This window comes from Physella acuta, unplaced genomic scaffold (genome assembly GCF_028476545.2).
Source record: "Physella acuta isolate Inbredline_101_S28 unplaced genomic scaffold, ASM2847654v3 ptg000355l, whole genome shotgun sequence".
NCBI lineage: Eukaryota > Metazoa > Mollusca > Gastropoda > Physidae > Physella > Physella acuta.
Genome location: NW_026731874.1, coordinates 360,443 through 376,977, shown reverse-complemented (window position 1 = coordinate 376,977; position 16,535 = coordinate 360,443). Strand labels below are relative to the sequence as shown.

The following is a 16,535-nucleotide window of genomic DNA, read 5'->3' as shown; positions in this document are numbered from 1 at the left end:
ACACAGAAAATTATACATTTAGTGCGGAATTAGTACTTATGTAGATTTATTCAAACAATCGCAAAATAACGCAAAATTCAAACACAGCAAATAAAAATCATTCACTCGCACATGGAAAATAAACCGGGAGTGATCTCCCCTGAACTCTCCAGATTATTCTTATATAATATAAAGGGGGTTGGCAACGCGGGATATAGACATGATTTGTAATCAATTTTTAATTACTTAAACTTTTAAAATAGAATAGAATCTAGTGGGAAAAAAAGGATTGCACTCAAAGTGAATTGCAAATAATATGTGCATAATAGTGCGGAATGTATTAGTACTTTATAATTCATTTTCGTTTTTTGAGAAATCGAAAAATAGCGTAAATTATTACTTCCGGTAAACGGAAATAACTCAAAATTTGACAGAAGGTAGAAGATTAGATCTATTAGTTATATGTGACATTTCGTTTATCTATCTGTAACAATTCCCAAGTTATAGGCTTTTGAAAAACTGAAATTAGAATAAGTCCCACTTCAAGTTATTGGAAAATTTAATAAAGAACTACAATTTTGATATAATACCTATATATGCAATGTCCTCGACGTAGCTCAAACGGTACTCGGGTTATCGTGTTTACAGACATACACACAGACATAAGGAAATAATTGCAAAACCCAGCTTTTCCGGCTCGATTACGCGTAAAACGCCGACATTTGGAAAAATCTGGATTTAGAATTTTCTCCCGATTAAAATAAGTTCCCTATACTCCGTATATGATGAAGTACAGAGGTGTAAAACTATGAAAACTGTCAAAATTTTTCATAGATTTTTGTACACGATTACAATACTTCCTCTATACACATGTATACAAGAAAGTAAAAATGCAGTATAATAAAAATAATGTACGTAAAGTTTTTATGTTAATATAATTTGTTACTTTCGTTTAATTTTTTGGTAACATTTAAAAAAATTCATTAAATATGATATTTGTCAAATTATTATTGACTTTATACTAAAAGGCAGATATCTCCATATATTTCTATTATAGTGTGCTAGTGTATTAGAATAAAAAGAAGTGAAATAATTGACAAAACATTTACTCATTGACGAGTGTTCCATTTAACTGCAGTAGACATTTGTTTAATCAAGCAAGTGTTGTTTGATGTAGTATGTTGATGGTGTATGTTGTATGTTGTATGTTGTATGTTGTATGTTGTATGTTGATGTTGTATGTTGTATGTTGTATGTTGTATGTTGTATGTTGTATGTTGATGTTGTATGTTGTATGTTGTATGTTGTATGTTGTATGTTGTATGGTGTATGTTGTATGTTGTATGTTGTATGTTGTATGTTGTATGTTGTATGTTGTATGGTGTATGTTGTATGTTGACTAACCTCTATCTGTTCCTCACCGCGGTACCATTTGACCCTTGCCCTTGGGTCCGACACAAAACATTCCAAGAGACCTGTCTTCTTGCGCTCCACTTTGTATGTCTCGGGAAGCTTTTGGGTGAAGTAATATTCAGGCTCTTTAGCTACAACAGAAACAAGTGTTTATACATAAGATTTAGCTACAAGAGAAACAAGTGTTTATACATAAGATAGAAACTTAGATCACATATTAACGTAGACCTGGCTAAAACGACCGTACCTTCAACATAGAGCCAAGCAGACGTGCTGATGTCGTTACACTGACAAGTGTACTTGCCGCCGTCCTCACACTTGACATTCATGATGACCAGCTTGTAGTCGTCGTGGTCCGATTCAAAATGGTACTTGTGGCCGTGGAAGATCTCCAGCTTGTTTTTAAACCATCTAAAAATAAAAACTCCGAATTTTGAAGAAAGAGAGAATGTTTCTGTAGTTCTCACCATCGTTATTTTGATAAAATTTACTTGACCTTAACACCAGAACTAAATGACCTACTTACTTGATTTTAGCATCAGGTTTACAGAACTCGGCCACAAATGTGACCGAGGGAACTCCTTCTAAAGTTTTGATGTCCTCCATCTCGGCATTGAACTTGTCTGGTTCCTAGAGAATAAAATGGAGTTACTACCTTGTTGGCAACGTTTCTTACCAGCACTGGTCACTTATCAACATCACACATCAACATCACACATCAACATCACACATATATCAATCAACATCACACATCAACATCACACATATGTCAATCAAAATATACTCTTTTTTAAAAATATAACTATTTTTTGTTCATTTATTTAACTTAGGATGAGTAGCAACAAAAATAATTAGTAAACAAAAAGTCAATGTAGCCTATTTAAAACAGGCGTGTACAGCTAAATTTTGTACAGGAATTTTACGTACAATAACTTTGTTAATGAAATTTTACGAACAGTAACTTTGTTAATGGAGTTTTATATACCGTAACTTGCTTAGACTGTTAAGGAAACTGTCTACATAAATTTAAAGGAATGTTTAGGTACAGTAACTTCGTTAATGAACATTTTATTTACAGTAAGTTTGTAAAGGGAATCGTGGTTACAGTAAGTTTGTCAAGGGAATCGTACTTACCGTACCTTTATTAAGGGAATGTTTATTTACCTTAACATTAAAATAGGAATTTTTATTTACCTTAACATTGTTATAGGATTGTTCACTTCCAATAACATAAGGGAGTGTTTACGATCAAAACAGAAAGAACTAGAATCTATCAAGTGCGAGATTTCTCTGAAGCAAATGAGATGCACCCATACTGACAGAGGTGGTTTTAATTGTTAAATAAAACATTTCATAAGTGCGACAAAAGTTAAACGAGAAAGAGGAAGCCATTCAAAACATGCACAGTATACAACATCGACACTCATGGGAACTATGTATTTATTGTTCTAGTGACAGTCTTCATGTACAACAATATTTACTTCATCCGTAGTTCTCTCTGTAAACCAAAGCACCTTGCTACAGGCATGCCCATACCTGCCACAGGCCTGTCCATACCTGCCACAGGCCTGCCCATACCTGCTACAGGCCTGCCCATACCTGCCACAGGCCTGCCCATACCTGCCACAGGCCTGCCCATACCTGCCACAGGCCTGCCCATACCTGCCACAGGCCTGTCCATACCTGCTACAGGCCTGCCCATACCTGCCACAGGCCTGCCCATACCTGCCACAGGCCTGCCCATACCTGCCACAGGCCTGCCCATACCTGCCACAGGCCTGCCCATACCTGCCACAGGCCTGCCCATACCTGCCACAGGCCTGCCCATACCTGTAATTCAACTGTCTGTTTAACACAGCAAGAGTTGATACAAATAAGTCTGAAAGTTAGCTGCAAAAAACTATGTCAGACAAGAGATGGCAGGTTACGACTGGTTACAACTGGTTACGACTGGTTACAACTGGTTACAATGTTATTACAAGATGGTTACATGACTAGAGTGGATGCTACACAACGACATCCATCAAGCTGTTATTTGGTTACACAGCTCTGACAGCTGTTATTTTGTTAGGCAGCTCTGGAAGCTGGAAGCTGGCATTCACCTCCTTGATGACTTTTCGTGGAATTAACGTCGGCCAGTCGGGGATGACCTCCATTAGCGAGGCCCTGCGGGTCTGCATGGATGAGCGGCGAGATTGTTCCAGGGCTTCCAGCTTGTCCACAGAGGCCTTCAGCACAGGCGTCTCCATCTCCACAGACTGACGTCGGCTGCCCGGTTTCTGCCACAAGTCAACGAGCATTAGAGCATTCTTCTTTAGCAGCTTATTGGCTACATGCAGGCTACGTGTAGCCCACATGTAGCCCACATGTAGCCCACGTGTGGAACAATGAGCACAAACACATCACCTGAAACACTCCGTCTTTAAACATCAATAATTATCTTTGAAATTTTAGTGTTAGAGCAAACTTGAATCATTTGGTGTACACAGAGCAAACTTGAATCATATGGTGTACACATTTGGTGTACACAAATGACAAGAGTTGATTAGAAGACGATTTATCTCTCAGTGAAATTAAAAATAATTAAACGAAAAAAATGTTTTCAGGTGTAGACAACCCTGGCAGCTGCTAGAACAAACACAAGCAGCAGATCCTGGTAGACAGAACAACACAAAAATTCAGAACCAAGACAAGTGGCCATTCCACTGTTGGGCCAAGACAGACAAGTGGCCATTCCACTGTTGGGCCAAGACAGACAAATGGCCTGATCACAGAAATCACCTGTTTACATGCAATGCTAAAATTATTAGCAGAAAAAATAAAAGCAAAATATATGTGCATCCAAAAATTGGAAAAAAAATCTACATAAAAAGTGCGGAAACTAAAATGAAAAAAAAATCGAGCTACTCTGAGAGAAAAAAAGTTGAGACCACACTCGCTAAACGCTGAGAGAGAGAGCCTGTACTAGAGTCTGTTGGTGGTCGATAGACACATGCACTAGAGCTGCCCCGGGCAGCAAGCGGCTACAACACCCAAAAGAAAAGTTTCTCAAGCAACCAAAAAACTCTATTGCAGGCGGCGTCAGAACCTTGTCGTCTAGCTTGTCTACAACTACGTCCTGACTCTCTGACTCCTGGGTCCGTGACTCTCGCCGAGAGCCATCTTTCTTAAGTGGGCGCTGCTAGAAGTGAACAGGTTTAGATCAACAGGTTGGCCAGGGTAAGGGTTTAGGGTACAATCATCTTCATTTAGTGGACTCCAGTTTGTGGAACCCATTTAGTGGACCCCAATTAGTGGACCCCAATTTGTGGACCAAATTTAGTGGACCCCAATTAGTGGACCCCAATTAGTGGACCACATTTAGTGGACCCCATTTAGTGGACTGACCTAGGGGGAAAATGAGTTCAACCCAAGGTAGAACTATCTGATCTTCTAGATACCATATGGTGGCCCACTAATTAGTGATAAACCAATTAGTGGTCAACCAATTAGTGGCCCACCAATTAGTGGTCCACCAACAATCGCTCACCAATTAGTGGTCCACCAATTAGTGGCCCACCAATTAGTGGTCAACTCCCAAATTTGCTATTTAAGTAAATGACAATGACAAACCTTGATTTATGTCAGTTAGAGCAACCTTTAACTCATGTAATTTAGAGCAACCTTTAACTCATGTAATTTAGAGCAACCTTTAACTCATGTAATTTAGAGCAACCTTTAACTCATGTAATTTAGGTCAGCATTCATTAAGTTATTGAGGTTAAACTTTAACTCAGTGGTTCATAACCTTTCAGGACCTACAGAACCCCACCATATGCGCATTCACAAAGCCCTTCTTATTACAAAAATTAAGTAGGATTTATTTTTCTTTTCAAATTCAAAAATGGTGCATAAAATGAGCACTGCATCACTATGTTCAAAGAACAGCATTAATTAAAATAAGATTGTATCACTATGTTCAAAGAAGAGCATTAATTAAAATAAGATTGTATCACTATGTTCAAAGAACAGCATTAATTAAAATAAGATTGTATCACTGTGTTCAATCTTGCAGTTAGTACGCTGGCTCTAGTTCCGTTTATACATGTGAACACATATTGCACACACTCGTCCGACCACTAACATAGTTTGAAGGTATAAAATAAAGTACACGACGTACCATCACGACGTACCATCATGACGTGTCGACTACTGGGTCACGATATACAGATCAAAGTGTTTGTTACAGCACGATCAACGCGCGCCTGTATAGGTGGCGCTGGAAAGATTGTTACACCGAACCCCTGGGGTTCGAATGAACCCAGATTAAGAACCACTGCTTTAACATGTCTCATGTCGTTTAGATAAACGTTCAACTTATTTGACTTGTTTAAACATTGACACCTATCTAGTACCAAAAAAAATTCTATCTACCTTCTCGTCGTCCGAGTCGCTCCCTTCAGCTTTTTCAATCTTCTTCAAACTCATCTTCATCACCTCGATCTGGGACAGGCGCCGACCTTTCTTGTCCACTGGAACACGAGACGGCACATGCTTTCATACAGGTGTGTGTGTTTTATCACAATCATACAGGTGTATGTATTTTATCACAATCATACAGGTGTGTGCGGTTTATCACAATCATACAGGTTTGTGCGTTTTATCACAATCACACAGGTGTATGTGTTTTATCACAATCATACAGGTGTATGTTTAAACACAATCATATAGGTGTGTTTAGACACAATCATACATGTGTGTGTGTTTAAACACATTCATAGTGCTAAAGTCATTAACAATTAATACAGATAAGATCATTAAACAAATTTCTAAAGGTAACACTTCCTACAGCTAATGATCATTAAACAAATTTCTAAAGGTAACACTTCCTACAGCTGATGTCGTTATTGTCATTGACCTTTATTACCATTAAGAGGTCATTATGGTCATTAAGGTCATTATGGTCAGGTATTACTTCAAACGTAAGTTATACAATCAACGGCGCGTAGATCTAAGTTCAAGATGCAACATATCATGCTCAGATTTACATTGATACAAGCTTTACATTGATACAAGCTTTACATTGGGACAAGCTTTACATTGATACAAGCTTTACATTGATACAAGCTTTACACTGATACAAGCTTTACATTGATACAAGCTTTATATTGGGACAAGCATTACATTGATACACGCTTTACATTGATACAAGCTTTACATTGATACAAGCTTTACATTGGGATAAGCTTTACATTAGGACAAGCTTTACTTTGATACAAGCTTTACATTGGGACAAGCTTTACATTGATACAAGCTTTACATTGATACACGCTTTACTTTGATACAAGCTTTACATTGGGACAAGCTTTACATTGATACAAGCTTTACATTGGGACAAGCTTTACATTGGGACAAGCTTTACATTGGGACAAGCTTTACATTGATACAAGCTTTACATTGATACAAGCTTTACATTGATACAAGCTTTACATTGGGACAAGCTTTACATTGGGACAAGCTTTACATTGGGACAAGCTTTACATTGATACAAGCTTTACATTGGGACAAGCTTTACATTAGGACAAGCTTTACATTGGGACAAGCTTTACATTGGGACAAGCTTTACATTGATACAAGCTTTACATTGGGACAAGCTTTACATTGGGACAAGCTTTACATTGGGACAAGCTTTACATTTGGATACAAGCTTTACATTTGGATACAAGCTTTACTACATAATGGCAAACCTTACACGGGGATAACTTTTTTACAGCACCGCAGAAGCCCAGTAGGTGAAACAGACCACAAAATCCGTCAAATATTTGTTTCAATTTACTTTTTATTTTTCTTTCTTTTAAACAGCGCTGGAAGCCGGCCGAGTTTACAATCAAACATTCTAGTACACACTGTACACACTGTACACACTGTACACACTGTACACACTGTACACACTAGTACACACTGTACACACTGTACACACTGTACACACTAGTACACATTAGTACACACTGTACACACTGTACACACTAGTACACATTAGTACACACTAGTAAACACTAGTACACACTAGTACACACTAGTACACACTAGTACACACAAGTACACACTAGTACACATTAGTACACACTGTAGTCAAGAGAATCCTCTGGACAAATAACAAACACGCCAGTGACCCATCCCAGCGCCCGGGGCGAACTATCAAATTCGCCCCCCCCCCAATTTATATTGTATTTATTCATGTTATTGTAAAAAGCGACCACCCCTCCCCCACACCGTCTAGTTGAAAAGGACACTAGTTTTTTTTTTACTTTGGTGCCACACTTTGACTGAGTAAAATTCAATACTTCAGCTTAAAATAAGCTTCCAAATGTTATTTTGTTATTTTATACCCCTTTTGGCACCCGCTTAGGATTGGCGCCTGGGGCGGCCTCCCCCCCCCCCCCAAAAAAATAGCTACGCCACTGAGGTAGCTGAATATGATTTTCAAGATTTACGATGCTCGTCCTATCGTTAGGGACCCGAAATTAATTTTAAAAATACATTGTATTTTCAATTTAATCTATGTTTGTTACAAATAATTTATAAAATAATTTATAAAACAAAATTGAAAACAGTTTATACTCATAAAGCATTTAAATGCACTGAAAAGGAAACAAACTTGATTTCCTTAATAAAAGCTTTAGTCTCCCGTAAGATTTCTTATATATTATTGTATTAATAGGCTACACACACACACACACACACACACACACACACACATATATATATATATATATATATATATATATATATATATATATATATATATGTGTGTGTGTGTGTGTATAAAACTCAAATGGATTCTGTGGCTCTGTATGTATGTATTTCACAGCGGACTGACCCTTTGCGAAAGAGGAATATAGTAAAAAGACTCGACTTGATCGCAAAAGTGTAATACACCTAAAGTGTTTATTATCTACATGAATAATTAAAAAGCTTATTATATTAGGTTATGTAAAACAAATTTCATTTACCAAATGTATAATTTTAATTCAAGTCACGTGGAAAAAACAAAGTCAAAGAATAAGTATTATCCTTCGCAAAATTTTTAAAAGTGTACAAATTACTTCACTTCCTTCTTTTATTGTCTATTGCTTCCTTTGATAGATCACAAAAAATATTACTTCTCTTTAAAAAAAACATTATATCGGTGAAAAAGTGCCTTTTATTTGTTTGTTTTGGTGTTGGAAAAAAAATAATTATATAATATGCATGGAAGCATGAAGTGCAATGTAATAGGTAAAACAGATGTTTTAAATAGTGCCTTTTATTTATTTTGTACACTGAACGTACTGTTTACTAATTATTGTTTTTAATCAATAACAGTTTAAAAGCCGTTCTTAATGTCCTCTCTGTTTGCTTCTATCTGTCGGGTTGCAGACAAGCTGGGGGTGTTAGAGTCCTTCACTACATTGAATCAGGCACTTTCGACGGCGCCCCGACATGGTTCGATTTGGCGCCCTGTCCTAACCCGTGAGCGCTATTGCGTCTACGTTCATTTTAAACTCTGCGATAGACAATGGATAAAAAGAGTTACTATAGTCCTTAACTAAATCGAATCCAGGGCTTCCTCCGGCGTCCCCACAGGCTCTTGTTTTGGCACCCCAGGCTTTCCCGTGGCAACTACGTTCGTTTTAAACAGTGCGATAAACTATGAATAAGATTGGGTATTATAGTCATTTACTAAGTTGAGGCAGGGTGAGATTCGGCCATCAATGCTATACTTTGTGCACTATGCTTTAATGTTTGCATTTAAGTTTGTGTTTATGTTCTGCGTTATTGTTTTGCGTTTAGGTTTGCGTTTAAGTTCGTGTTTGTGTTTTTGTTTGCGTTCGTGTTTGCGTTTGTATTTGCTTTTGTAATTGCGTTGGTGCTTGCATCTTTGTGTTAACGTTTGCGTTTTAAAGCTTTTATCGCGGGGGGGGGGGGGGATGTGAGGAGTGAAACCAACTGCAAAATGTACAGATAAATTAAACAGGGGGGTGACAACATGAAGTGCCGCACCAGGTGACACGCGACCTAGCGATGCCACTGGTAATTACACATGCTGGTAATTGACAAGAGTTAATTAAGTTGGGGGCTAGTGACCGGATCGGAGTTGGTGGGGGAGGGGGGGGGGATAATATCCTAGATTAGGATAAAACATTTCGATAAAAATTTAGGTTGAATTTTAGTTGTAAGTGTATTCATGAGATTTTGAGGATGTTAAGTTTGGTTTTAACAATATTGGCCATCCTGTTTTTTCCCACGTTTTCTTTAACTTGCTTTCGCATCTGTTTCTTTGTCTTTCCATCAAATCTTGCGATCGAAATTTCGGGCATTTCCCAGTTAGCTAGCGCGCTGATAATTTCAGGGAAGCTTTGTTTCCGATGACAATACAATATTCAATTATTATTATTATTACTAAATTGAACCATGGAAAAATTTTATTGATCGTTTAAGCCCCCTATTGATTTGTACAAAAAAGGGACATAACCTAGTAATTGTAATTTGATAAAAACAAGGTTCGGTACTTTCCCTCTTCTGGCCTAGTCGAATCGCCTAAAAATATGCGACAGCGCGGTGATACAACTTTCGCTGATCTCCTAAATGCATTACGAGTTGGCGAGCTCAAAGGTCCTCATTTCGAGCTCTTAATGACGAAAACTCTTAAGAGCCAACTGGAGAATTCGCACTAAATAAGGCAATCAGAATTTATCCGACAAGAAAAATGGTCGAGGATCACAATAATTCTGTTTTGCAATTTTATCGATCGCAAGGCACTCGAATATACAAGATCGAGTCTCAGGATCGAATCATTGATTCTGGAAGAAACGCCGACAAAATCGACATGAGCAAAGTTGTATCCAACGATATAAATAAGACTGGAGGATTGCAAAAGGAAATGGAAATATTCCTCGGCGCTAAAGTGATGTTGAGAGCGAACATCATCGTTGAAAAGGGACTGGTTAATGGCGCAATCGGCAACATTACAGAAATTCATTGGCCAAATTTCAGACGCGACCAGATTGATAAAGACATTCCCGACTTAAGCATTGACTTTGGGCCAGATGGAATCCATCGGATTGAGCCGAGATGCGTAGAATTGGATGGAAAACTGAATTATGGAAAAGTCGAGCGAAGACAACTGCCCATAATTCTATGCTGGGCATGCACAGTGCATAAAATGCAAGGCTGCACAGTTGATCACGCAGTTGTCTATTTAGGACCAGCACTTTTTGAAACGGGCCAGGCGTATGTTGCGCTCAGTCGGGTACGATCACTTGAAGGCGTACGCATTGTGGAATCGGATTGCATCAAGCTAACAGGAAAAAACCCTGCAATGAGGAATGTCTACAGGAGATGGAAAGAATGCGTCGACACGAACCTCCAGCTGATCCTGAATAATAAGCGTGTCATGCCTGGTATAAGTCCCTTTTATCTTTGTGTTCTTTGTGAGTGTTTGTCTTCGTTTACCCAAAAACAAAGTCAATGCGAGAACATAAAATCGATAGCAAGATTTGAATGAAAACAAACAGACAAAGACTAAAAAGTAGAAAATAATTATCATTAAAATTTAAAAAAAAAAAAAACCCACGTTTTCTGATTGAACTAAAAAGTAGAAAATAAATGCTATACATCACAATAATGCAAGCGATCACTCTACTATAAGCGATCGCAAACTGCGTGCGCATTATGACAAAAAATGAAAAACGTGGGGCGCCGTCATTTTCTTACAGTTTCTAATACTGTTGACTCTCTACAAGCTCCCTAATAAAACTCAATAGTATTATCTAATCAATAGTAATATAACTTTTACATCTTATATTAACAATGACCGATACTTTTACTTCGGCGCCCCACGTTTATCATTTTTTTGTCATAATGCGCACGCAGTTTGCGATCGCTTATAGTAGAGTGATCGCTTGCATTATTGTGATGTAGCCTATAGCATTTATTTTCTACTTTTTAGTTCAATCAGAAAACGTGGTTTTTTTTTAATTTAATGATAATTATTAATGGGTTCTCTGGCTTTTGTTGCATGGAAGATTTAGCGTATGTTGTGTGGTAGATTTAGCGTATGTTGTGTGGTAGATTTAGCGTATGTTGTGTGGTATATTTAGCCTATGTTGTGTGGTAGACTTAGCGTATGTTGTGTGGTAGATTTAGCGTATGTTGTGTGGTAGACTTAGCGTATGTTGTGTGGTAGATTTAGCGTGTGTTGTTTGGTAGATTTAGCGTATGTTGCATGGAAGATTTAGCGTATGCTGTGTGGTAGATTTAGCGTATGTTGTGTGCGTGCTCTGTTCTGGTACACTTAATGACATTTATGTTGACGTCCTTTTTAAGCTTTACAGTAGTTTGTTATGACTGTGAAAGAAAGTTATACACTCATTCAACATTCGACGCCGATGTTTTCTCTATTTGAATTGAATGACATAGTGTTGTTGTTCACCAGGGGAGGGAAGTAAGAAGCAAGCAGTTTTCTGTCAAATGATTTGTCTCTTATGCTTATTACAATTCTAAAGGGCATGTGATGTGTAAGTTCAATTTTAAAATCAAGTAAAAGCGTGGGCCTACGTGTTGCATTGATGTTTTTTTTCTAAATTTACATAAACATACATTTTTCAGTTACCATTTCAATTTAGAACTTGCTTTAATTGTCTAGAGCAAAGCCAATAACGGTTGATTATATATATATATATATATATATATATATATATATATATATATATATATATATATATATATATATATATATATATATATATATATATACTAGCCGTCCCGGCCAGGCCCTGCTCTGGGTTATGTGAAAAACCTTCCTGTTAAAGACCATTACCTGTGTGTTTAGTAATCATCATAAACCCGGCATTGCCCACCCAAACCACAACCAACCAAAACCAAAACAACAAAACGCAAACATAACGCTAACACAATACAAACGAAAACAAAAACCTAACAACAAACCCAACCACAACCACAAACACCAATACAAACACAAAGAAAAAGCAAACAAAAAAAGCAAACGAAAACAAAAACCTAACAACAAACCCAACCACAACCACAAACACCAATACCAACACAAAGAAAAAAACAAACGAAAAAGCAAACGAAAACAAACCAAATCCAAACGCAAAACCAACCACAAACACAAATACAAACCCAAAGAAAAAAAACACAAACAAAAACGAAAAAAGAAAGAACAAAAACGAAACAAATCAAAACGCAACCACTAACGCAAACCCAACCTAAACACAAAGAAAACACTAACGCGAACATAAACGCAAAGTGCTCACAGTTTATCCCGGGGCGGAATCGCCTGTTTCAGCTTAATAAACGACTATAGTACCCCAAATTATTCATAGTCTTTTGCACTCAATTAAACGAACGCGCCCGTTTCAATTTAATGAACAATTATAATACTCCAAGCTTATCCGTAAAATACCTACAACATTTGCACTTGATCAATCCCCGCTAATTATGTAATTATTTTTTTTCCCAACACCAAAACAAAGTAATAAAAAGTATTTTTTCCCACCAATGCAATGGTTTTTATAATGGGAAGTAATTGTGTTTTCCTAATTTATCAAAGGGAAGTAAGTGCTAAAGGACTAAATAAAGACATAATTAGAATTTTTGTAAAAGATGATATTTTTTAAAACTTGTGTTTAATGAACATGCCGACAATTATTACTTTCAGGTTGAAAAATGAAAATTATTTCCCAACACTTTCAATATTAATTTTTTAACTCATAAATTTAGACCATAAGGACTTTAATAACCTAACACTTAAATCTATCGAAGTATCCGCGACAAACATTTTACACCTTAAATATTACAAGTTACATACAGAATTGAGCTTTATATATATATTATATATATATATATATATATATATATATATATATATATATATATATATATATATATAATCTTTTTTCAAGTTTCGCCACTGTGTTAAATACATAAAAGGTTTAAACTGTTTCTAAACATGCAACAAAACAAAATATATCGTATGCAACATATCCTTGCAACTTGCAACATATGATGTCGTCAAGCGGGCGGGTCTGACCAATAATCTTAGCATGCTATTTTTAGCTCATGTTTTGAGAGTGAATGGCACTAAGTTTAGGATAACATCTCTATGGCTTAAACAAGTAGGCAACTACAAGCACAGTAAACATTCAAGGCACAAGGGGACATTGGACGACAAGACAGTTATGTCCCCTTGGACAGTACCCTTGAATCAACAGACACCAGATACCTGTCTCTGAAACAGCAAAAATGGCAGTTTTCATCAAACAGTTCAACAAGAGAAACAAAAACACTTTCAAACATATATAACATTAGCATTCAAATTAGAACATAATATGTCAACTGATAATATATCTGACAAAAAGAATACATAAACCTTAACCTAAACCTAAACCTAAACCTTAACCTAACATGAATACACTGTACACCCAGGAGCAATAAAATGTTAAAATTTCAGAATTAAATAGAAAGTGCTAATATACATCCGCAAAAAATTATATATGTATATATAACCTCCATATACAACCATACATAAACCCATACACATAAACATACATATGAACACAGTACATAAAACGGCACTAACTGTAGAGAAAACTGCCTGAAACATAAAGACAATTTCAAGAAACTATTCTAGACGACCTTAACCTACCTGGCTTTAGATTTCCCCAGTCGACATCATCCTCGTCATCTTTGTTTTTCTGGTGGTCCCTGGGGAAAAATTCTTTCATGCAGGATATGTTTCCCTAGCTGTGTGTGTTTCCCTAGCTGTGTATGTTTCCCTAGCTGTGTATGTTTCCCTGGCTGTGTGTGTTTCCCTAGCTGTGTATGTTTACAAACCAATGTATAACATATTCTCAGGCTCGGTATAATTCCCCCCTATGTATATTTTCCAACCTGTGTATATATCCTTATATATATATATATATATATATATATATATATATATATACATATATATATATATATATATATATACACACACACACATATATATATATATATAAGGGGCTGGGGAGTTATTTAATTATTATTTTATTACAAAAAGGTGAATGTCACTTTTGGTGTTCCTTTAAGGATTGTTGTGGTTTTTAGTTAAGTAGTCTTGTTTATATTTTGATGTTATTATTTACGCAAACTTTGTTCTGCGGGAATGTTGAGGCCTGTGTGTTGAAGTGTTTCTGTGTCACATTTATGTGGTGTATGGTAACGTAGCGCTATTTTTATAGTGTTTTATTATGGTTTCCTTTTAATAGTTTGCTTATTTTGTATACGAAGTGACTACGTACTATTTAGTCACTTCGACTTTTAGAAGTCTCAATGGTTGATGTATCCAGACCACGTGGTAGTATGGTGGTCTGGGTTTAGAGTTTTAGTCATGGATCTAGAATCGATTTCTAGATTTTACTTACATATTTTATGAGAACCTCTTGTTGAGGTTGATAATTGTGTGCATTGAACTAGTAGTTAAGCTCAGTGACCTGATATTTACGTTTAAGTGTGTTTTGTGTGAACTACCTGCAGGCTGTTGAGATGTAATCCAGTCAGCCTGTGTTTATAACTTTGTATATAACTTTTTTTATTGTAATTAATTTGTCTTTTTTTTCCTTTATCTAGAACGTAGTCCGAATTTGGGTGTTTTGCTAGATAAAAATTGTTTTGTTACATTCTGTTTGTTGCGTGTAAATTGTTCGGTTTTTTTTTATTTTGATTTTGTCATTGGTTCCAAGTATACAATAAATTTTATTAATTTGCTAAAGTTTTTTTGTTTTTTAATTTAGACTAAGGTTAAGGATTAACCAGTCTGGGTAGCCGGACTTGCACTGACCGGACAGTAATAGATAAGCCAGGGAAGGGTAGATATATTTTAAAGATCCCCCACCCCTACCAGGGCTTATATATATATATATATATATATATATATATATATATATAAATATATATATATATATATATATATATATATATATATATATATATATATATATATATATATCCCTATCAGGGTATATTTTTTTACCTCTGTTTCCCTACCTCGATGTTTCCCTACCTCTATGTTTCCCTACCTGTGTTTAAGAATGGCTCTGAAATCCAAGGCTGAATCTTTAGGATCTAGGAAAAAGAAAACAAGTCACAAATTAAAGACTAGCTACCAGAGCTACCAGCTAAAGACTAGCTACCAGAGCTACCAACTAAAGACTAGCTACCAGAGCTACCAGCTAACGACTAGCTACCAGAGCTACCAGCTAAAGACTAGCTACCAGAGCTACCAGCTAAAGACTAGCTACCAGAGCTGCCAGCTAAAGACTAGCTACCAGCTAAAGACTAGCTACCAGAGCTGCCAGCTAAAGACTAGCTACCAGAGCTACCAGCTAAAGACTAGCTACGAGCTAAAGACTAGCTACCAGAGCTACCAGCTAAAGACAAGCTTTCAGCTAAAGACTAGCTACCAGAGCTACCAGCTAAAGACTAGCTACCAGCTAAAGACTAGCTACCAGAGCTACCAGCTAAAGACTAGCTACCAGCTAAAGACTAGCTACCAGAGCTACCAGCTAAAGACTAGCTACCAGAGCTACCAGCTAAAGACTAGCTACCAGAGCAACCAGCTAACGACTAGCTACCACAGCTACCAGCTAAAGACTAGCTACCAAAGCTGCCAGCTAAAGACTAGCTACCAGAGCTACCAGCTAAAGACTAGCTACGAGCTAAAGACTAGCTACCAGAGCTACCAGCTAAAGACTAGCTACGAGCTAAAGACTAGCTACCAGAGCTACCAGCTAAAGACTAGCTACCAGCTAAAGACTAGCTACCAGAGCTACCAGCTAAAGACTAGCTACCAGCTAAAGACTAGCTACCAGAGCTACCAGCTAAAGACTAGCTACCAGAGCTACCAGCTAAAGACTAGCTACCAGAGCTACCAGCTAAAGAGTAGCTACCAGAGCTACCAGCTAAAGACTAGCTACCAAAGCTACCAGCTAAAGACTAGCTACCAGCTAAAGACTAGCTACCAGCTAAAGAATAGCTACCAGAGCTGCCAGCTAAAGACTAGCTACCAGAGCTACCAGCTAAAGACTAGCTACCAGAGCTACCAGCTAAAGACTAGCTAC

At 37.0% G+C, this 16,535-nt stretch overlaps 1 protein-coding gene across 18 annotated transcripts in view; it reads right to left on the bottom strand.

The window, feature by feature from the left end:
* LOC131941269 (twitchin) overlaps window positions 1–16,535 on the bottom strand; it is a 222,995-nt gene that overhangs the window by 137,422 nt on the left and 69,038 nt on the right. For 14 of the 18 annotated variants that reach the window (XM_059300409.1, XM_059300419.1, XM_059300416.1 and 11 more), the window contains 8 exons: window positions 15,495–15,540; window positions 14,081–14,139; window positions 5,806–5,903; window positions 4,481–4,573; window positions 3,495–3,671; window positions 1,919–2,022; window positions 1,640–1,803; window positions 1,384–1,523 (listed from right to left, as the gene is read on the bottom strand). In XM_059300409.1, coding sequence (XP_059156392.1) covers window positions 1,384–1,523; window positions 1,640–1,803; window positions 1,919–2,022; window positions 3,495–3,671; window positions 4,481–4,573; window positions 5,806–5,903; window positions 14,081–14,139; window positions 15,495–15,540 — 881 coding nt within the window. The remainder of the gene's footprint in view (window positions 1–1,383; window positions 1,524–1,639; window positions 1,804–1,918; window positions 2,023–3,494; window positions 3,672–4,480; window positions 4,574–5,805; window positions 5,904–14,080; window positions 14,140–15,494; window positions 15,541–16,535) is intronic. The other 4 variants (XM_059300413.1, XM_059300423.1, XM_059300424.1 and 1 more) reach the window with 4 other exon arrangements.